General features: G+C 39.0%; 1 protein-coding gene across 1 annotated transcript; it reads right to left on the bottom strand.

The window, feature by feature from the left end:
* Nucleotides 1-899: 899 nt before the first annotated feature.
* HAS2 (hyaluronan synthase 2) lies at nt 900-18,364 on the bottom strand. The gene is made up of 4 exons (XM_075582310.1): nt 17,731-18,364; nt 6,505-7,131; nt 3,285-3,386; nt 900-2,589 (listed from the first exon to the last, which is right to left on the bottom strand). Exons 2-4 carry the CDS (start codon nt 7,129-7,131, stop codon nt 1,660-1,662), a joined length of 1,659 nt encoding a protein of 552 aa, XP_075438425.1. The 5' UTR covers nt 17,731-18,364; the 3' UTR covers nt 900-1,659.
* Between the last annotated feature and the right edge of the window lie 5,028 nt (nt 18,365-23,392).

Raw genomic sequence — 23,392 nt, 5'->3', positions numbered from 1 at the left:
TCCCCAGATTTTTTCCGAATTAGAATATAAATTGGTGCAAATTGGTGAATACTTGGAGTGAAATTTAGAACAAATGACATAACAGTCAGGTCATTTATACATAACATTCTTCCCCACCAACGATTCTCGAGTGCGTCGCACCTTTCACCATTGTGTCCAGTATTTTTGGACAAGCCACCTAGCAACCCTACTCGCTCTCCCCCCGCCCGGCACCCCAGCTCCGCTCGCTCTCTCCGCCCGCCCGCCCCGCACCCCGTCTCCGCTCGCTCTCCCCCCGCCCGGCACCCCGTCTCCGCTCGCTCTCCCCCCACCCGGCACCCGCTCGCGTCACAACCGCTCGCAGCCTAGCAGTGCAGCACTTCCGGTGCCTGCTGCTGCTAGTGAGCGCGTGGGAGGCTGGGAGCGACAGTGTAGGCAGGGCCCCGTGCACTGCTTTGCCCGGGGGCCCCTAATGTTGTTAAGATGGCCCTGGATATGATATGATGGCCCGCCCTCTTCTCCAGCACGGTTTGCTTCATTAATAATGGCAGCTTTACCCGCTGCAGCGCACCACGGGTTACAGTAACGTTGGCAACATCTGTATATTTAAGAAACTTACAACATGTTTGTTAGAAGCTTTTGAGGAAACTCTAAAATGAATGAACTGCTGATTAAACCAAACTAAAACAGAATGTGTGTTTGTGCTTAAAAACTTAATTGACATAATTTGCTGCATATGTCTGTTTCATAATGGAAAAAAAAAATTACAACACACAAAATTGGAGCCTGGATATCTTTTTGGTTTTTTTTCTTCAGTAAATGGATAGGACTGACCAATTCACAGAAATAATCACTATTCATCAGCTGTAAATGTACAAAGAATTATTTTATTCTTTTCTTTGTGAACAATATGAACCATTATAAAGTTTCACATTTTGGCCAGTTTAAAAATAACAAGTATCAGTTCAAAAAACACAATTTTTAAAAAAAAAAAAGAATAAAGAACCAAATGTTTTGGCAGATAAGTAAAATATAAAATATGTAAAAATTTTAAACATTGGCATACAAATAAAAAACATAATTAATACAATAATATAAAAATACAGCACAGCCAATGTGCTTTTTTTTTCAGGTCACCATTGGCATTATATTTGACAGCCTAATAGGCCATCCCTAAAAAAACAAAAGTAACTTTAAAAAACAAAGTTTATAAATTATGTTGTAAGGTATTGCGAGAGCCATTCGACCTATTCACCAGCAACTTTTGCCAGAGGAAAATTGGAAAAGATCCCTTAGTGAATGGGGCCCACAAATATTTCAAACTCCTTCTCATCTACCATGACCACCCACACATAAGCATGACCAGTGAGGTATATAGAACATAACACTGTCAGGCATATGCACAATAGAAAAAAGTGCATAAACAATGTCACTCCTATTTCATGGAGTAACATAGGTTAAATATGTGTTCATTTTCTCAAAAGTGTTCAACTATTTTGGCTTTGGATAAATGAAAAAAAAAAGCCCACAAGTTGTGTATGTTCAAGTCCCAGCAGCAGTGTTGCATTTCCCTTGGTGACATGAATTCATGTCATTTATACTACAGTTCCTAGAAAATAAAGTCTCTTGAGGCTTTTGATATTTTTTTGTGTCGCACAAATAATAGGTAATTCAGTATCATCATACATCAAGCACCAAGTCATATTGTTGTTCCTTCTTCCGTCTGCCACACTTAGTGATCAGAGCAACATATAAAGTCAAAAGCATCACCCAGTAGCATGCATAAAGTATTGCACCAATTATGAGAACCGTCTGTTCAGATTCTGCAAATGGCTTTTTGGTTTCCATGCATATAGTGAAAATGACACCACCGAATAGAATTGTAAACCAAACAGTTATAGGAATTATTCCTATAAAATTCACTACTATTGTTTTTCTTCCTGATGTGCCCCACCCTGCTTTATTAATTGTGGCTATTGCAAACATCTTTGCTGGAAGTAAACTTGACATGTACAACACCGAGTAGAGAGACATGAATACCATAACTATGTTCCCTCTGAGAGCACTGGCAAAAGAAGATTTTATAAGGCCTACAAACTGCACCGTCAACAGGAAAAGGAGGATGTTCCAGATTCTTCCACGGTAGAAAAGCTGGATTACCGTCGCAATAAGGAAGAAAGGAAAGAATCCAGTGATCACGGCTTCATAGGTCATCCATAAATGATGCTTGTGGAACCACATTGCATTATATAGCCATTCTCTGAAGTATGACTTGCTCCATCGTGTTTGCTGATTTAGCCATCGGAGATACTCAGTTGGTGTTTCAGTAAGGCATTTTGATCTTGCTGTATACTTGGTGGCATAGCCCAGACTCAACACTCGGTTAGTTAGATGCCTGTCATCGCCAAAGCTGCATTGAGAGCCCATAAATTCTTGGTTGTACCAGTCTTCAACAAATTCATGCAGCAGTGAATTTCTGTACATCCCCAATGGTCCACTAATGCATTGCACGCAGCCGAAGTAGGACTGGCAAGCTCTCTCGATGTTAAAAGCCATCCAGTATCGGACACTACTCAGGAACGAGATCCATGAATCATACTTGTTCAAAATCTGAAAATAAAGAAAGAAATGTTGTTTTTATTCTGGAGAAATGCAATCAGCTAAAATGAAACAAATCCTACATCAATAGAAAACCATGATGCGCTTTATTATTTTACACTGTACTACTGTGCAGTTACTTATACTGCCTGTCTCTCCCTTGAAAACTATTAGCCACAATATATACAAAAGTGGCAACATGGCTGTGATTAAATGTGGAAGGGAATAACCTTGGTTAAAAACTACATTTAAACAGCAAACTGTATGCATGAGGAACAATAGGGCAGAGAGTAGAACATCAAAAAGAAAGATCTGAAGGGTTCCTCCTCCCATGGTCATATTTCAAATTAATTGTAAACGCACCGCTTCGCTGTCTAGCACCACTGCACTTCCTGCCAGTCCTCAGGACAATCATAAATTAGCATTAAAGTAGGTCTAGTGTCATCCAAGTGACTACAAGAAGGCATTACTTTCAAAGGGATAGATTGAGCTAAAACCAGCAGGAAGCACTGGGAGGCCTTTGGAAATTAAATGCAGCATCGTTTGCCTAGTAGTATACTCATACATTTCTGTAGGAGGTTTGATTTTAATTGTAGTTGCAAAAACCCTTATATTATTCCCATGTAACTTGAATAAGGACATCAAATCCCAGTATTTAACCATAAATCAGTTCCATATAATTTACAGAAGCGACCAGATTTATTTACCTGTACATCTCCCCCGACTCCTCCAACCATCATGTCCTCCTCCAAAACTTTGACCATCTCCACTGATGACGCTGGATCAAGTACTGTATCAGAATCACATACCTAAAGCAATAAAATATATATATATATAAAAAAAACATTAATACAACAGAAATAACATCACTAACAAATATGCTTGTTCAAAAAGTGTCTAACTAAAATGATACAATGTGTTTAACAACATTTAGGCTAATTGCAATCAAATGTTCAAAAATTAGACATTTACGTTTATCATGGCTTTAGCAATAATAACTTATTGGAGTTGCTGGTGTGGTTCTAGAAAAATTCTCTTTCACATCTGATGTTGAAATTCACGTTATATGTTTCTGATTAAATGATTAAAACTGAGGCACAATTCCAAGTAGCCAAACTAGAAACTTGCACCTGTTGTCTGCAGGTGCTTAATATTGTGAGAACATCTTTTCCTTTCCAATTGGGATGATACTGTACATGATAAAGAATACATCACTTCATTATTAACACTTCAATTACTTCTCTGTATCTGTGATGGGGATAATCATTTTCAGAGACATGGTCTTAATAAATGGATGAGTTTAAACATCCTCAGTGCTGAGCAAATAGTAGAATATTTGCAGCTGTTATATATATAGTTGGCTGAAATGCACAAATTAATGAATAACCCCTTATCAGTCTCGAAGAATGAATTATAAAAGACAAACAATGTGTATATAAACTAAATAAAAGCAAAGTAAAAAAAAAATTAAGTCACAGTTTTGTTGAAAGTGATATTGTTTCCATTGTCAGGCTAATTTGAATATAAATGTTTAAGCATGAAGAGGGAAAATAGGGTCCAATGCCAAATAGCATCCAATGGAAAAAAATAATTTCCCATAGGCATGACATTGGTGGTTTCAAAGATTATACACAAGGGTAAAAAAAGGAAAACCATGACTTTGGACATAGAACAATCAGGAAGTTCAAAATAATTGAACCAGCTCGCGTGAGAAAGTTTTCTTTCACTAAAATAATTTTTTATTCATGGAGACCAATGTGGTGAAGGAATTCAAATCTACTTGTAATAGACACAGATCAAATGGTGTTGGAGGGTTAATAGCAGGTACGAAGACAGACTAAGGCCTGTTATATACAGGATGCGGCCGTGCGGCCGTGCGTTCCTATGCGAACGCGCGTGCACGTGCCGCATGCTTTGCCTGTATATAGTGCCGGGAGCTGCAGGTAAGGTATATCTATGTATATGTGTGTGTATGTGTGAGTATATGTGAGTATGTGTGTGCATGGGTTGTGTGAGTGAAAGGAAGTGCTAGATAAGATTTTTTTAATGAAAAAAAATCTTTAATAATTTTTTTTTTAAACTTCTGCAATCACACACACACACACACACATCCATATAAACACACATCCACGCATACACACACACATACACACACACATTTGAGCGCAGGCAGCGGCGCGAAAAGATGAATTTCCTCATCTTCGCCGCTGTCTGTCGGCTCCCCTCTCCCTGCCGTGCGTGCGCGCTGCCCTTCTATAGAAAGGCTAACGTCAGCCAACTAAAAATCCGCGCGCACGGCGCAGTATGCGCCCGGCACTATAGACCGTGCCTAAGAGAATGCCAAGTGGTCATTATCTGATGGCAAGAGTGTATTTTTTAGGTTTTTATGCATATGTATTTGGCAAAACAATATACAGCTCAACCCCGTTATAACGCGATCCGTTACAACGCGAATCCGCTTAAAACGCGATGCATGCGTGGCTCCCAATTTTCATATTTATGAATACTTTACAACACGATTATTGGTATCTTAAATATTTATTGTACAATGCATACAATTGTACATTATTTCTAACACAATCCACTTATAACGCCATGTGATTCTTTGAACCCCAAGCACAGCGTTATAAGGGGGTTGAGCTGTAGTTTTTCCAAATCTTGTTTGATTAGCTTCACAATTAATTATTTGCACATTTCTCTAAATGAAAGTCTCATTAAGTTTTAATTGCTTCTTAGAAAAGCTGTATGTTGCATTGTTGGTTCTACACAATAATCAGCTGTTATTGCAAAAAATACAAAATAAAATAAATAATACAAATAAAATCTACTCTGAATATGTGAAACCAGTTTTCCTGGACAGATGCCACTAGACTGTTCAGGGAGTAGAAAATTCCCATCCTTAACGTCAAATGTAGAAACAACTTTCACCAGATGTACTTGATGTGCGGGGGTGAGCAGACCCTCCCTATTGTTAGTCCTAAGGGATAAGAAGACCTGTCTGACTCATTGTTAAGAGGCAGTCAAATGGTCTTGGAAGGTAAAATATTGCAAGGGATTTTTGAGAATTAAAAAGTCTGCTTGAGGGAAAGTTTTCTGTCTCAGAGTGCCAACATTATATTTCTTGAGCAACTAATCTACTGTATTCCTTAAACATAACCAGAAACACTCCCAAACTCTTAGGTCCTGTGGGGATACAGTTGGCTTGACGTAAACTCACATAAAAGAAAGCTGCAAGCCTTCAGGTACTATGTAGTACAAGTTAAAAGAAAAGTATGGCTGCCAGATGCAGTTCAGGAAGCATTTCCTAAATCAAAGATGTGTTTCATCTCCATTTGAAAAAAGAGCCAACTTGACTGCAAATATAGTGAGAAAAAGACCTTTGTTTGTGCCTAATTACTCTACAAGTAATAATAATCTAAATATATTGAAATACTACATCTATTCCGCCTGATGTTTTCTAACAGTATATTTAAATTTTAGTGGTGTAAAAATATTGTGCTCTTTGCAAAATGTATTTATTTTTGTACTTTTTCTAGTTACAAGTAACCATTTGTATCTGTGTGTGCACACACACGAGTGTGTGTGTGGGTGTGTGTGTAAAATGTTTTGCATTAACTAAATGGACTTTGTTTTGGACCTTATCTACTATAAACACAAGTATTTTGGGGATACATCTGTTAGGAGACGGCAGTCTGTCAGATTGTGGGGATGACGTTATCCACTTAATGCTACTTTACAGCTTGCTCAATCGTTTTATACAAGGGAGAAATCTATTTTCAAGAGGCGTGCAATGTTTTTAATAGAGTGAATGGCGTACTGTGTTCAAAAGGTACTTGCATATCCTATAACATTCTGCACAAAATTTACAAAAGCCCCTTTATATAGGACATGTTTGCATTGGCGATCGTGGAGTGGTTTATTACCTACCTGTACATAATCCACACTTCTCCCCAGTGCCTTGAATGCTGTGTACATTACTTCTCTTTTTCCACCCCATTTCTGCATGATGCATATATATTTGTTGGAGAGAACCAGCTGAGTAACATGTTGTATGCTGTCTTTATGTGACTCCTCTGTTTCGTTTGGACCTTTCTCGTGGAAGTTATTCTTCCATATGTAAGTGGCACATTTGTCACTACCCATAATTTCACTAAAGGTGTCCATCATGTAAATATCTTCTTCAGAGTTCCCATCGATGACCATGATTACTTTCATTCCAGGGTATGTCAGCCGTTTTACAGAAAGTAAACATTTTCTTAAGTAGTCTGGATCCTCTTGATATGCAGCAATACAAAGAGCAACTGATTTATTCAGTTTAATAGGAGTTTCAAGTGATCTTTTCATTTTTCTGTGTTCCAAATAGGCAAATAGGCTTTGAATAATGAGGTGAAGTGATAATATTGCACCGTAAAGTCCAAATGAGAAGTAATAATTGTCCGTTTGGATAAACTGATAACCAACAATGTAAGCAGCTGTGATTCCCAGTAATAGCGAGACTCCAAAGAGTGTGGTTCCAAGTATTCTTAGGATACATATAAACCTTTCACAATGCATCTGTAAGAACAAAAATAATGAGACTGTTAATATGATGTGCATAATTTTACTGACAAATGGGTATACATTTTTATTTACATATAAACCTAAACTAAACATGTTGCACAAATGCAATAGATTTCTTGCTAATACGTATGTGCAGGTCAAAACCCTTATATTGGATATATAAAATTAATCATCAAATACACTAAAACAAATTTTGACCCCTATTTACAAAGCTGTGCTACGCCATATAACACTTTCCGGCATCGGAAGACACCTTACAGTCCAGTCACGTGAATGAGCCATGAGGTGTCTATTGGCTTCAGAAAGTGTCTAAATGTCACAACATTATTTCGTAAATATGGCCCGTTTGGGCAGCTTTCAGCCAAAAATTCCCAATGAACTCAATGAAGATTTGTATTACCGAAATGGTTGCTTTGGCATATATTTAATAAGGCTCTGAGGGTCTACAACCTGAGCATTGGCCAGAGTATGTATTTACAGTGGGTGGTAGTTTGTTTTGAAAACCAAAGCACTAAGGTCCTGGGAACCATATGATAAGCCGGCTGGTCTTTTCTTTTCCTTTGTATTTTATCAGCCAGCAGAGCATGTACTGATTATGGCCAACACATCATCTGTTGGCTCCAGCTGACTTGGGAACACCACCCTATTACATCATCTGTAAATGTTCCCTTTCCTGCAGAAAGTTAAACAGCCCAAACACTGCTCCTGGTGCTCTATTTAAATGTTACAATCTTGATAGTAGGATTAATCCTGAGAAAGCATGTTAAAGTTTTGACCAGATGCTAAAATCGTTTTCCTACAAAACACATGGATATCTATTTGACTTGTCAAACAAATGCAAGAAGCAGTTCTATGATTTCAGTTTAATACTTATTTTTCATCAAACAAAATACCTGCTCATTCACAGTTTGAAAGACGTTTCAGAAATCATTCTACATTTGCTTTAAATTAGGCAGTATACAAGTGAATGTGCTTCTTTGCACAAATTAGCACCATATTATTGAGTATTTGCTAACTCACAAATACTTGCCTTATCCTGAGGTGAATAACAAAAATCTTTAAAGCCCTCTCTCTAGAAATGGAATGTAGTGGATTAAAATCCTGTAAAATCTTTTTTTTTTTAACCCAATAAAAGAATGTACTTTTACAGAATGTGACAGTATCACCTTCAGAGTTCAAAAACAAGACCTTACCCTGATCACAAGGGGCTCCATATTTAAAAGTCCCGGTTTACAGTTCGCCTTACGGCAGCGTCATTGCTTACCGCATATTAAAAGAGTCATTACACTTCAGGGGCCATTTATCAAATGCTTGCGAGAGTCAGATGCTAATATGATGCAGTTTAGTAGAGATGCTCTGACTAACAATGTTTTTTTTTGTTCAGATCCTGGTTTTACTAAAGTTGTAGGTTTTGGCTTTATTAATTACATTTTTATGTAATCCCTTGTTTATATGTACACGGATAAATATATATTATATATTAAAGAATGTTTTAAATATAATGCAACTATTTATTAAAAACCTGTCTAGCTTGGCTTCAGTCCCCACTACCCCACCACTCCCCCCTCTGCCAGCAATCTTTGTCAGCAAAATGCCACTAAATTACGTTGATGTAGAAACATGCGCACTTAAGGAGGGAAGTGCCACTGACTGGGGGGAGTGCGGACCTCTGCCTGGGTGGTCCCAACTCTTCGCCCCCACCACTCTCCCCCACTGTTTAGTAGGTATGGCCTGGATTGGATGAGGCAGAGTGAGAGAGGGCAGGGGGAGTGAGCCAGAGATGGAGGGGAGAGTCAGACAGTGAGACAGAGAGGGGAGGGAGTGTGAGCGAGAGAGGGGGAGAGGGAGACAACAAAAGGGGGAAGGAGTGTGACACAGAGAGAAGGAAATGTGAAAGAGATAGGGGCAGAGAGATAGAAAGGGGTGGGAAGAGTGAGACAGAAACAGGGGGGACAGTGTGAGAGAGTGAGAGAGAAGGGGGAGAGTGTGAGAGAGAAGGGGGAGAGTGAGAGAGAAGGGGGAGATTGAGAGGGATAGAAGAGTGGGAGAAAGAAAGAGGGAGAACGAGTGAGAGAAAGAGGGAAGAGGGATAGAAAGGGGGGAGAGGGAGAGAAAGGGGCAGAATGAGAGAGTGTGGGTTGGACCAGCAGGGCCACCGACAAGTGGGAAGCAGACACCTGTTCCTGCTCAACAACCCAGGGCACCGGTGGAGACTCCAGTTCTGGGCCCCGGGAAAGCTGCCGGCTGCCTTGAATGAGGGAAATGTGTTTTTGCAGTATTTCTTTTGTGCTCAAAACAGTCCAAACCCTTCTTTCCACCACAGATATAGGCACAAAGGTCTGAGCCTTGATCTGGGTTGTTCTGAACAGTGGGAACTGGCAGCGAGGGGATTTGAGTTTTGTCCCCTGAAGATTCCCATCAATTAACATAAGTTGTGTTAGGTGTGATTATGAAACAGTCACTGGTCAAACTCAAGATATGTGTTAATAAAGTGCCACTGTTTAGATAAAATGGAATGAATGATCACCAAAAAGGGTTGCCAGAAACCTCTTGTGGATAACTTAACTAAGAGCATGAGTGACTTGCCAACCTTTTCACTGCCTGACTTACCAGAGTTTGTGATGGAGGTTTAATGAGATGTAACAGAAGACATGGGCATAATTGTAGGGGAACTAGTCCCATTTACTCACCAACTTAGCTAAAAGATGCAGCGTACATGCACAGACACTTCAAGAGAACATTTCTGGCGTCTCTTACACCTATCCATCCAATACAACAAAGCATCACAAACATGAAAATTCCCTCTATGCCACAAACATGGCATAGGATGCACTATTTTAATTTGCTGTTTTAATCTGTTGTGTATAAGAGTAACTTTGAAGTACTATCCAAGATTATACACAAGCTCCAAGCTCACTGTAAGAATCAATTGCAATAGTAGTGCCGCAGGAGGAAGCCACAACCTCAATATTAACGAACATTTGGTTAACTCAGGAAGAAGTTCACAAGCGGCTTGATAAAATTAAAGTAAATAAGGCACCTGTCCCCGATGGCATACATCCAAGAGTTCTCCAGGAGTTAAGTTCAGTAATAGCCAAACCATTACATCTAATATTCAAGGACTCCATTTTCACAGACTCAGTACCACAAGATTGGTGTGAAGCAGATGTGGCGCCAATATTTAAAAAGGGAGCTAGATCACAACCTGGGAATTCGAGACCTGTAAACCTGACATCAATAGTGGGGAAGCTACTTGAAGGTTTAGTACAGGATAATATTCAGGAATACCTAACAGAAAACAAAATTATTAGGAATAGTCAGAATCGATTTAGAAAGGATAGTTGTGCCTACCTAACCTTATTAGTTTAATTGAGGAGGTAAATAGGAATGTAGACCAGGGTAACACAGTTGATGTAATCTACTTAGATTTTGCAAAGGCTTTTGATATGGTTTCTCACAAGAGGTTGGTGTTCAAAATAAAGCAAAATGGACTCGGTTAAATTATATGCACCTGGATTGAAAACTGGTTGAAGGACAGACAACAGAGAGTTGTAATAAATGAAACTTGTTCAGGTTGGACTAAAGTTGTGAGTTGAGTACCTCAAGGATCGGTACTAGGACCCATAATTTGTAACTTGCTTATTAATGACCTTGAGGTTGGGATAGAGAGCAAAGTCTCCATCTTTACTGATGACACTAAATTGTGTAAGGTAGTAGAATTAGAGTAGGATGTAATTTCTCTCCAGAAGGACTTGGATAGACTGGAAACTTGGGCAGGTAAATAGCAGATGAGGTTTAATACGGAAAAAAGGAAGGTTATGCATTTGGGAAACAAGAATAAACAGGCAAATTACAAATTAAATGGGGATAATTAGGAGAATCCATGATGGAGAAAGATGTAGGACTGCAGTAGCTGCAAAGGCAAGCAAGATCATATCTTGCATTAAACGGGCACTGGAAGGAAGGGAAATAAACATAATGATGCCCCTTTATAAAGCATTAGTAAGACCACACCTTGAATATGGAGTACACTTTTGGGCATCACTCCATAGAAAATACATTATGGAACTAGAGAAAGTGCAGAGAAGAGCCACCAAATGAATAAAGGAAATGGATAATCTTATTTATGAGGAGAGGCTAGCTAAATTAGATTTGTTTACATTAGAAAAGAGGCGTCTAACAAGGGATATGATAACTATATACAAATATATTCAGGGACAATAAAAGGAGCTTTCAAAAGAACTATTTATCTGAAGTGCAGTACAAAGGACACAGGGTCATCCCTTAAGGTTGGAGAAAAGGAGATTTCAGCAGCAATAAAGGAGAGGGCAGTTAAAATGTGGAATTCATTAACCATAGAGACTGTGATAGCAGATACAATAGATATCGTCCCAAAAAGTGTGGACATCTCTTTAGAAAGGAAAGGTATATAGGGATATACCAAATAAGTAAACATGTGAAGGATGTTGATCCAGTGAGTATCCTGATTGCCAATATTTGGAGTCAGGAAGAACTTTATTTTTCCCCGTATGAAATATCATTAGATAATATTTCACTGGGGGGAGGTTACACATAACAGTGCAATAAAAATACCATTTTTAAGCTTTACTTGTTGATGTTAAATATAAATATTTAACATTAACATTAAATATAAATATTTAACATTGTCACTTAAAACATACTTAATGTCATCATATTTTTAAGGAGGTTATAGAGGGATTCAACCAATCACATTTTCTAATACATCAAAATACATATTTAAATTACTAGTTCTGTTCTAGTGAACTATTTTCTTTTTAAATTGTAAGTGTATTGATTGAAGAGGTGAACAATCATCCACGAGATCCCCGCACAATCATAAAAAGTCCTTCCTCTCTGAAAAAGGTGCAGCCAGTGAGCTCTAAAAGTTTTATTTGGAGCCATCTGTGGTCTTTTCCCTTCTAGGTTGGTGGTTAAAGATATAAAATGTGTAATTCTTCTAGTTGCACTATTATGTAGCCCATAGTAGAAACATTGCTCCTTTAAAAATATACCTAAATATCCCAGCATATTCTAAAGATGAAATGAGGCAGAATTTAATCCCCATAATACTTTAGTGTTCTTTCCGGCCATACGATTTTAAAATGGAACAATGTTTTTAATTATTGCTTGAGTAAATCTGCTTCTTATCAATAACCCTTGAACAGTGTCAGAACATCAGTAAATGGGAAGGAGTGGATTAATGTGAAGAATGTAGACTTAACTTAATCCACCAGAGCATTAATTATTGGATGGATTTTGCTCTCTTTTGTGATCTAGAATTATATCATGTCTGCTGTGGTCCCAAAGAAAGATTTACTGCCAAGTATGGACTGGGAGTAGGAGAGATAAACTGAAAGGCCTGAGAAACACAGCTAAAGCACCATTTAATTTTTCTCTAAAGCATGCAAGCATAAATACATATTTTGGGGAAAGCACTTTTACTTAACCTCCTCATTTCTAAAATGGCCAGAGACACTTTGGGTCTCCAGTAGAGATGAGATGATATGGAGAGAGATAGAGATTGATAGATAGAGAAAAAGAGAGACTTCCAATTTAGTAGTGTCTCTAGTTGTATATATGTCCCCTCAGATCTCCCTCCAAATTTTCCTTGTAGAGCACACCTGCGATACCTGTGAGTTATGCCAATAGCTGGACTAGCTACACGTGTGAGCAGTTAGCAGCTCAAAAGTATCATGTAACAGTGATGTTACTCATCAGCTGGTTTAGCTGCTTCCTAGAAAAGCAGTGAGCGTGGCTTTTAGGCATGTTGGGTCCGACATCAGTACAGCATTCCAGTCACTTGGTGCTTTAGGCTTGTCAACTGTATATAGTTTGTATGGAAATCCTTTTAGGAAATGTGGGATGGGACTCATTTTAAAATACTTTGCACAGCCAATGGCATATCTCCCAGGGTACCTCAGGTGTGCTCCTTTTTGAGCACACGTGTCTCCGTCTCTTTACCCTTCAAAATATACATATACTATATTCATTTTAAGTATATGGGAAATAATAATTAAACAATAGCATTTAGGTGTATATATTTGAAATATTTAATGTACTAAATAATATTTTTTCAACAAAAGATTACTGTATTACAGCCCAAAAATGAAGATTTTCCCCATAACGAATTTGATATAATTAACAAATGGACATCATGGATAAATAAAGATTAGTAGAGATCATAAATACCAAATATATTTCACTTTAAAGTGCAGATGCGCAATACTGCAGTAAAAGATGGTCAGTATACAGTATGTTTTATAACGATTTGGATAGGTTTTAACCATGGGGATCATTTGTAGACATTACACAGAATCTAAGAGGTTAACTGCTCACTGGTTTCCATGACTACCAAAGGAACTCAGTGACGGAACTTCCAAAGCCCTGGATGAAGCACTATAGGTGCGAAATGTGCGTCGGGTTTGATGATGTCAGCCTTTATGATGTCATCAGTCAGTGACCGCAATGGTAGTAGAAAGTTATACAGATGACTACAAATGCGGCTCTAAAAGAATGCGACAGGCACTGAAAAAAACTATTATAAAAAGCTGACAGGTAAATGTAGAGAGCTAACAGAATGCAGAAAGGTTAGATAATAGTAGAAATGCAAAAATAACAAAAAGAGGGATAGAAATAATATATGTAATCAACTCTATTAAATAGTTTATTTACTAAGTTTAATTTATTAATGCACACCATTGTAGGTGGATTGGGGATTAAGGAGTAATAGTAGTAGCACAGTTTTCATTTAGGGATTATTTCATTATTTATTTATTAACACCCTATTATTATTTAGTACAATTATACTGTGTAACGTTTTAGCTAATAGGTAAGGAACCTGGCTCAACCTAAATCCTTCCACTAAGTTAACTTTGAATATATACTTTGTCACACTCTCTCAAATTATATATATCCACCACACATTAGTTAAGTTATGGTGGTTAAAAAAGGTGACAAAAAACCCTCCATCATAAAGCATTACGGTGGAAGGTTTTTTCGTCACTTTTTTTACCCACCATAACTTAACTAATGTGTGGTGAATACCTATCCAAGCTTCAAATTGCAAAGCCAGAATAACCAGCCTCACACTGATGAGACCCAAAAGGTCGAAACAGCTGTCTGTGAGTATGTTTACTGGCTATGCATCTTACCCCATGCTGTGCAATGCAGCACGCATAAGCTTATAGGGGTCCATGTCAAAATGGATTTGTGTCAAAAAGGTGGCGTTGTGTGCTCATTTGCATGTCATTTCCCAGAATCCCTTGCTGAAGTGGAAGCACTGTATGCTGGATGATAATGGTGAAAGGCAGGGTTGCAGACCTGTCTAAGACATGCAAATGAGCATACAGTAATATTTCCATTTGATATATATATTAAACCTTTTCTACTATACAAATATACTGATACACAATTTTGATCACATTAAGATACTTTGTTGCTGACTGTTATAATTTTACTGTATTTCAATTTTATTAGACCAGGTAGAATCCCAATATAGAGATTAGATTTTGCTATGGCATCGTGTTTATAAGAGGTTCTTTCAACTCTATTATTAAAGTTAATAAAGAACACTATACTGTATAGATTATTAAAACATTTAATATCTCTGTGGCAAGTAGGGTTCTTTTATAAAAAAAAATTAACTAAAACAACCGATATCAATGAAATCAGTAGTGATCTTCTTACTAGTGTTTGCAGTGATCCAAGTTTTTCTATACTTCTATTGATATATATATATTTTTTTTTAATACACACAGGCAACGTAAATGCAAACTTTAAAAGGGACAGTTTCTTCTATTCTCTGGTTCCTAATTGTTATACCATTTCCCTTTCTGCAACCTATTCGTCCAACAGGCCGAGCAGGTCATTTTTCCATTTTGTTAGTGCGAACAATTACTTATAAACCCTAAGTTTATAAACTATGTAGATCAAAAAAACTTGGCTATATTTCTACAATATTCAGACCAAACAGCCATGTTTATTTTAATTGTTATATTTGGACATCTCCCAACTTCTGTGTCTTCTAAATGGCCTGCATTGAAAGAATTTCATACAACTAGCATGTAAAGAACTAAATACACATCTCTAACATGTACTCAGCTAGTTAAGAATGCTTACATTTACCCCTCTACATAGTTACACAGTAGATGATGTTGAAAAAATACTTATATATGTCCATCAAGCTCATACACAGGGTCTTACTGGTATTGATGCGTGCACACTGTTGCAAATCCTGCTATTCCAAAAGGCAGCTCTTTTTATTTACATGTCTACAGATTTTAACACAACATTAATTTGTGGAAAGCATTATGTTAAATAAAATGCATTTCTGGTACTATAAAATATGTTTCATGTATTTGAAATAAAAGCACTGAGGTTGTCTGCATGATAGATACCAATCCATTTGAGGTTACCATTGTGATATTAGTAGCTGAATTGTGGGACAATTGCATTACATTCAGATTTGAAAATAAAATATAAATGTAAAAAAATGCATTTATATTATGAATAAGAATACTGTAGCATTGCACTTCGTTGATGTAGTGGATTTAAGTTGGCGCAAACAATTTTTCATTCATAAATTAGATGAAGTATTAAAAGGAAAATTGTTATAAGGGAACATCTGCCTTTAGCTGTAGTTTTATACAAGCCAGTTTATGATTGTGTATAAAATATTAAGGCAATCTCATAACTGTACTTGTGGTTTTTATATTACCTTCCAACATTGCTGTATAGTAATGCTGTAGACATTGCCTCTCTTACCTAAACAACACTAAAGAAGGTATAAATGTATGGAGATGTACTATTAATAGTGCTTCTTTTACATATAGATAACTAATGAAGGTGTGGGTGAAGAACTCAGAGCTTAGGAAAATGTACTGGAAATGACCAATGGAAAATGTGTTCCTCCTATAGCTTCTACAGATAGCAGCTTCCCTCCACTGCATTGTTTCAGATGCCAGAATAAAGGACCAAGTTATCTCTGGGCTGTCAGCAGCACACTGACAAACTACATGCCCTCTCCTATCTCAGCCCCAGCTGCATGCTCAGCCCTCAAACCTAGGGAACTCCAGCCTACAGAAACTTTCCAATCACAGATAGGGATGGTATTGCGTCACTCAGGGCGTTCTGCACCTACGTGACGTCAAAGGTATTCCCCCACATTGATCACGTGGATGTGTGGAGTACAAGAAGCAACTTCATTAGTCTCAGAGTTTGCTGTACAGGATCCGAGCCAAGACTCAATACACTGGTCTCTCTGTAGAAGCTAAATCTTACGATTAAATACCCAGCTCACTCCTGACTTCACTGCTCATTTTCTGAGCAAACAGAAAGCACACTGCTGATTTCAAGAAAATCTAAGCTCTTTCCCTTAAAATCAGGGCTTTGGTCTTATGTGACCAGTCATACATGTCCTGTTAATGAAACAATGCTGCACTGTGCCATCACATTTCATCTATTGTGAATCCACGTGGTCCTTTCTCTGGCTGCCTCACTCCTTTTTATGACACAGCTTTCTTTTTGTTGCAATTTGCCAGATAATGATATGTCCTCACCATCGCTTCCAGGACAATTCTGGGTTGTCTCCCAAACATGGGAGGGATCTAGAAATGTGGAGGTTTTTTTCCCAATACGGTGTGGCTATCTGAATCTTGATGATCTGCCAACAACCTCACCCTTGGCCCTCATTTAGTCCGGCTAATACTCATGTAACTTTATTCATAATGGAAACCGTATCCCACTAGTTATGTGCCACGTTTCAGCTCTAGTGATTCGCTTTGAGTGTATTTAATGATGATGCTCTAAGGGTACAGTATGTGTCTCTATACCAAGCTTGTCAATGACAGCAATTGTAAAAGGTTAGTTCAAACGACCCATCCTTCTTGCATGTAAATGTTTCCCTGGGTAGGTGTAAACAGTGTACTTGGCAGTGCTAATTCCCAGCCTAGAAGTCATTATAATTTGAATAGGTGTCTATGCTGCATATTGCCACTTGTCATTGTAACCAAGGTTGTACTTGACACCCCCATACCTAGACAAGCCTCTGGCACGTACTTCTCTTCCTGGAGGCATCGAATCTCCCTCCCTTTGAACAGCCATAATTGCCTGCCCAGTTACATGTAACGGAAGACACTGAGCACAATGAATGGATACATTTTATGATCGTGCAACTGATTAACCCTTTAACTTGTGTAACATTTGCAACATTTCTGACTACAATATATTTTCGTAGACAGGTAAATAAATACATGTTAAGCTTATAGATGTATTCATTTAGTTTTCTACAAAAACATATTTACAGGTACATGGATATATTTTTTAAGCGTATATATGTAAAGCTTAAATTGTATTCCTTTAACTTTCCACAGCAATATATTTACTAAATATGTGTAGTCAGAATTTCTCTCGTTTTTTCTCTAAACCACAATTCATTTAAAAAAAAAATTCCTTAAACAAAAAAAAACTGTTTCAAAACTTTGCTCACCAGAGCATAGATTATTTAAACATGTTACCAACATGCTGAAAGACTGACATTTTTTCCCCAATACAATTATAAAACACATACGGTACCTTGATTAGCCCTAGGTCTTGTGGTCACAGGATCTGCAGTCTGCTGTGTGGTCTGAGTGGCAGCTTGCTTGAGAACAGTTTCCAAAACTGAGGTAATATCAGATCAACTTTGGTCAACAACGTTGTTGAGGCAGTTAAAAAAAAAAAAAAGTAATAAAACAAAATAAAATAAAACACTTTTAAAAAGTAGCAATTTTCATAGTGTTCAACACAAAAAGTTGGAAAAGCGAATTCTCCCACGTGTCTTAGTGTCTTCCAATTTAAAAAAAAAAAAAATAATCTTTACTTTGTATAAAATAAAACGACAAAATCACTTAAAAAATAAGCTTATTCTTTGCAATTGCCCAAAGCTTGCTATGTGCATACAGTGCGTTGCTAGCAGTGCATGATGCAGTGGGCAATCCAGATGTGCAACATCAGAGTGCAGCAAGAGTCTGTTGCAGAACTTAGTGCTGGTGCCTGAAGTCCTCTTTAAAACAACCTTCTCCAAGCCATCAAACGGGTAATTTTTTCCAGACGTCCCTGTGCTTTGACTTTTCCCCTTTTCTTGCTGTTGCCTTTCTCTCTCCTTCAAGTTAAGGGGTCTTTTAACCAGTGAAAAGGCTCGTGGTGATCTTTTTAATAGGGGCGGAGGGACTGGGGGACAAGGAGGAGGGGACGCCTTCCTTATAGGCACGAAGAAAAAAAAATGCCCATTCAAAGTTTCAGACTTGGCTGGGATCAGTTAAAAAGAAAACCCCACTCAATTCAATTAACATAATTGCAACCATTTGCGCAACATTCAATACACATATGTTGTCACCACCTGATTTCCTCTACGTATACAGCAGCACTTAAAGAGGGAGAAGCGACAGATTAAAGCGGTTTTGGCCGCAGTTGTTTCTTTTTTAGACCCTTTTCTGCTAATAGGCTCCTGCAAAGCAAGCATGGTGTTGCAAAACTCTTCATGCATCAAAGGGGTTAAAGTAAAACATATCTGACCCTCGGTCCATATCCCTACACTCAAAAGTTCTTACAATAATATATATATGTTATAATAGTATATATACACACACACACACACTTTAATACATATTTTCAATATTGAACTGCGGGGTGCTTTTGTCTCTTTAACTTTCAGGTAATGTATGTGATACATATATATATATATATATATATATATATATATATATATATATATATATATATATATATATATATATATATATATATATATATATATATATATATATATATATATATATATATATATATATATATATATATATATATATATATATATATATATATATATATATATATATATATGTGTGTGTGTGTGTGGTGTGTGTGTGTGTGTGCGCGAGTGTGTTAATTGTGTTTATTTTCTATGTATTTGCATATAATCATGACTCTGCTTTTATGTTCTAGGAATTACTACTAACTATGTTTTATCACGTAGGACAGGGACTGGGGGCGCGATAACCCGTTCACTGCTGGAAACCAAGGCTGTGAGGGGGGCCATACAAAGCACTCATGGTAAATCCCTCTTGAGGGATTTATTTCGTATGGGAAGTTGGTAGGGGATGCACGAGGGAGAACAGCATTATTTCATCGCAGATTTCCAAGAAAGCAATGCCCCCCGGACAGTGGCAAAGTTTATAATATCAAACTTAACTTCTCTCTGGAGTGTAGTTATTACACAGCGTAAATGTCATCAGTGATGTACAATATGTCTCTCTTCTCTTTATGGTGCTCTCTGCTACCAAGTGATTTGGCTGAGATTTTCTGTTCTCAATGGGATATTAATGAAATGGGCGGTAGGTGGCGCTGTTTAGAAAATAATGAAGGCGATGTATCAAATTATGTCAGACTTTAGAACACTGTTCTGTAGCAGATTTTCTGTATAAACTCACTACTGTGTAGCAAATGCATCCCGTTCAAGGATGTCCTTGTACGTATGTTTGTGTATCTTTATTTATACAGTGCTCACAGTGTACTCAACGCTTTACAAAAGAGATAACAAACAGTACAGGGAATTATAATACAATAAGGGCAACAAAGTCAGACAATAGGAAAGGAAATCCCTGCCCCGAGGAGCTTACAATCTAAGTGGAATGTTTGGAGATTTACGAACAGAGCAGATGAGGGAGTAAGTGCAGTACATTTGCCTATATAGTAGACCAGTCCCCTGTTGTCTGCACTACATGGGGGGTGAGGGGGTCTTTATTGTAAAGTAGAGAAAAACTGGTACTAAAACAAAGCACCAGATTTATCAATCAAGAAAACTCCAAGGTTACTTTAATAAGTGCAATTTCTTTGCCTCGGTTTTGCAGACAAGAGACTTTGATAAAGACCCCTCATGTGTCCAGAAAGGACCAGCATTCAATCAAGACTTCTAAACGCAATGCTGAAACCATTACACTGCAACATGAAAGTATATCCTTCATACTTCAATTTTTTTCTCATTAGCCCATTCGCTGCTATGCAACACATTTCAGGCCACTCTGGCAGTGAAAGGGTGGACATGATTAGGCATAGTTCCCTTTGTTGGAAATATATATTGAATGCAATTCTGGCTGAAAAAAAAGACACTGACAATTATCTTGACCATTGAGTGCTAAATACTTGTATGCTACATGCTCGTCCCCTCCCCCAAAGATAAATAAACACATTGTCACACAATGCCCCTTACAAAGACTTGACTGGATGAGATGCCATTCTCTGTTAATGTGCTAGAAAGCAGCACTCTTAAAGTAATACATGTGTAAATAAATACTCACCCGAAATGGTCTTTTCCTTCTATAACTGTCATTGTTTGCAAACCAAAAAGATGCACATATTTATGTAACATTTCTTTACACAGAACAACTTTTAAGTAACTGAATCGAAAATGGAAGTCAATTTGGGGGGGGGGGGTTTAAAATCTCAAGCAAGAGAAAAAAATGTTAACACTAATAAAGAAGTAAGAATAAAATCCCACAATTGGGTTAGAGATTTCCCTTTGCATACAATTGACTTTTTTTTTTTTAAAGGAATAATTAGTTTAACTTGTTTGTTGTACACAGGAAATAAGTGAAATGTAACTATACTACAATATCCTTAGCAGGAAAATAAAATAAAGGAGAAAGCAGATGTAAAGTAAATGATGCCCCTGTTGGCTAAGCATTGTTTGGAACAGCAAATAACAGTGATATTTGCAGTTTTTAGAACGTGCACAAAGACATACATGTATGGGACTGTTTAGCCTTTGGTGAAAAATATCATCAGATTTTTTAAGTTTGATTTCCTTCTGCTATGTTGACCACGAAAAAAACAGGAGAAAGAGCAGTTTGTCTTTTCTTTTTTCTCCTGTGCAAACATCTGTCTTCACATACAAGCTTATTACCTTGCACTTTTATTAACCATCCCTTGATTTTAGTTACTGCATAAACCCCTCATATTTTGTGGTAAGGAATAATACCAGCGCAAAGTTTGCGCTGGTATTATTCCTCATCACTTTCCTCTCACATTGATGCTTTGAGCCACCATTTTATATTAGCTGCACGTTCTCACATGTAGCGCTCTATGCTTCTAGCCATTGGGCTAATTGTTCAAACTCATAGTTACACTGTATTTTTAGTTACCGCTATTGAATTTTAAGCGCACCGTTATATACTTTCCTCCCTTCATATTTTGTCATGTGTATCTTATTAAACTTTCCTCTGTATTATGTCAATTGTTGCACATAACCTAGTATTGGCAGACATCCTATATATACGGTGTTGCCCCTTATTTCACTGAATTGTCCCATTGTCCTTGAAAGGTCTGTTGGGAAGCATAATTGTCCTGGATTTCAGGGGCAATGGGACAATTCAGGGACGAAGGTCCGTCCGGCAATGACGGGAGGAGAAGGATGGAGGTGGTGCAGTGGCAAAAGGCGGTGGATGGTGGCTGCGAAAGAGGAGGGACGGATGCACAGGGTTGTGGTGCAGGCAGAGCCCGCCCCAGCGCTAAATGACCCAGAAGTCAATTACAACATCTGGTGTCTGCTGGGGAGGGCTCCACCATTGCCCTCTGCTGCTGTTTCTATGGTCCTCTTCCGCAGCCACCATGGTCCTCTACAACCGCCATCTCCCGCCGCACTGCTACCATCCTTCTCCTGTCATTGCCGTCTAGATATTGATATCCCTGAACTGTCTGCCACCGGGTAGGTGCTGCACAGTGAGTGGGACTGTGAGGAGGAGGCTAAGGGGGCAGTGAAGAGTAGGAGGAGGGGTCTGAGAGGAGTGAAGAGAAGCGGGGGTTGTGAGGAAGGGACGAGGGGGGCTGTGAGGAGGAGGGCGGAGTGAGTAGTAGGAGGAGGGAGGCTGTCAGGAGGAGGGTGGGGGGCTGTGAGGAGTAGGAGGAGGGGGGCTGTTGGGAGGAGGAGATGAGCTGTGTTGAGTGGAAAGGGGAGGGGGCTGTGTGGAGGAAAAGGAGGGAAACTGAGGAGGAGGAGGGGGAGATGGGACCTGGGAAGAGGAGAAGGAGGGGAGCTGTGAGGAGGAGATGAAGGGGAGCTGTGAGGAGATGAAGGAGAGCTGTGAGTAAGATAAGAAGGGGAGCTGTGAGGAGGAGATGAAGGGGAGCTGTGAGGAGATGAAGGAGAGCTGTAAGGAATAGATGAAGGGGAGCTGTGAGGAGGAGATGCAGGGGAGCTGTGAGGAGGAGATGAAGGGGAGCTGTGAGGAGGAGATGAAGGGGAGCTGTGAGGAGTAGATGAAGGGGAGCTGTGAGTAAGATAAGAAGGGGAGCTGTGAGGAGGAGATGAAGGGGAGCTGTGAGGAGATGAAGGAGAACTGTGAGTAAGATAAGAAGGGGAGCTGTGAGGAGGAGATGAAGGGGAGCTGTGAGGAGATGAAGGAGAGCTGTGAGGAATAGATGAAGGGGAGCTGTGAGGAGGAGATGAAGGGGAGCTGTGAGGAGGAGATGAAGGGGAGTTGTGAGGAGTAGATGAAGGGGAGCTGTGAGTAAGATAAGAAGGGGAGCTGTGAGGAGGAGATGAAGGGAAGCTGTGAGGAGATGAAGGAGAGCTGTGAGGAGTAGATGAAGGGGAGCTGTGAGCAGGAGATGCAGGGGAGTTGTGAGGAGGAGATGAAGGGGAGCTGTGAGGAGGAGATGAAGGGGAGCTGTGAGTAAGATAAGAAGGGGAGCTGTGAAGAGGAGATGAAGGGGAGCTGTGAGGAGATGAAGGAGAGCTTTGAGGAGTAGATGAAGGGGAGCTGTGAGCAGGAGATGCAGGGGAGCTGTGAGGAGGTGATGAAAGGGAGCTGTGAGTAAGATAAGAAGGGGAGCAGTGAGGAGGAGATGAAGGTGAGCTTTGAGGAGTAGATGAAGGGGAGCTGTGAGGAGGTGATGAAAGGGAGCTGTGTGGAGGAGATGAAGGGAAGCTGTGAGGAGGAGATGAAGGGATGCTGTGAGGAGGAGATGAAGGGGAGCTGTCAGGAGGAGATGAAGGGGAGCTTTGAGGGGGAGATGAAGGAGAGCAGTGAGGAGGAGATGAAGGGGAGCTTTGAGGAGTAGATGAAGGGAAGCTGTGAGCAGAAGATGCAGGGGAGCTGTGAGGAGGTGATGAAGAGGAGCTGTGAGTAAGATAAGAAGGGGAGCTCTGAGGAGGAGATGAAGGGGAGCTGTGAGGAGATGAAGGAGAGCTTTGAGGAGT

Source organism: Ascaphus truei, chromosome 2 (assembly GCF_040206685.1).
Source record: "Ascaphus truei isolate aAscTru1 chromosome 2, aAscTru1.hap1, whole genome shotgun sequence".
In the NCBI taxonomy this organism is placed as follows: Eukaryota; Metazoa; Chordata; class Amphibia; order Anura; family Ascaphidae; genus Ascaphus; species Ascaphus truei.
This window is presented reverse-complemented; position numbering and strand designations above follow the sequence as displayed.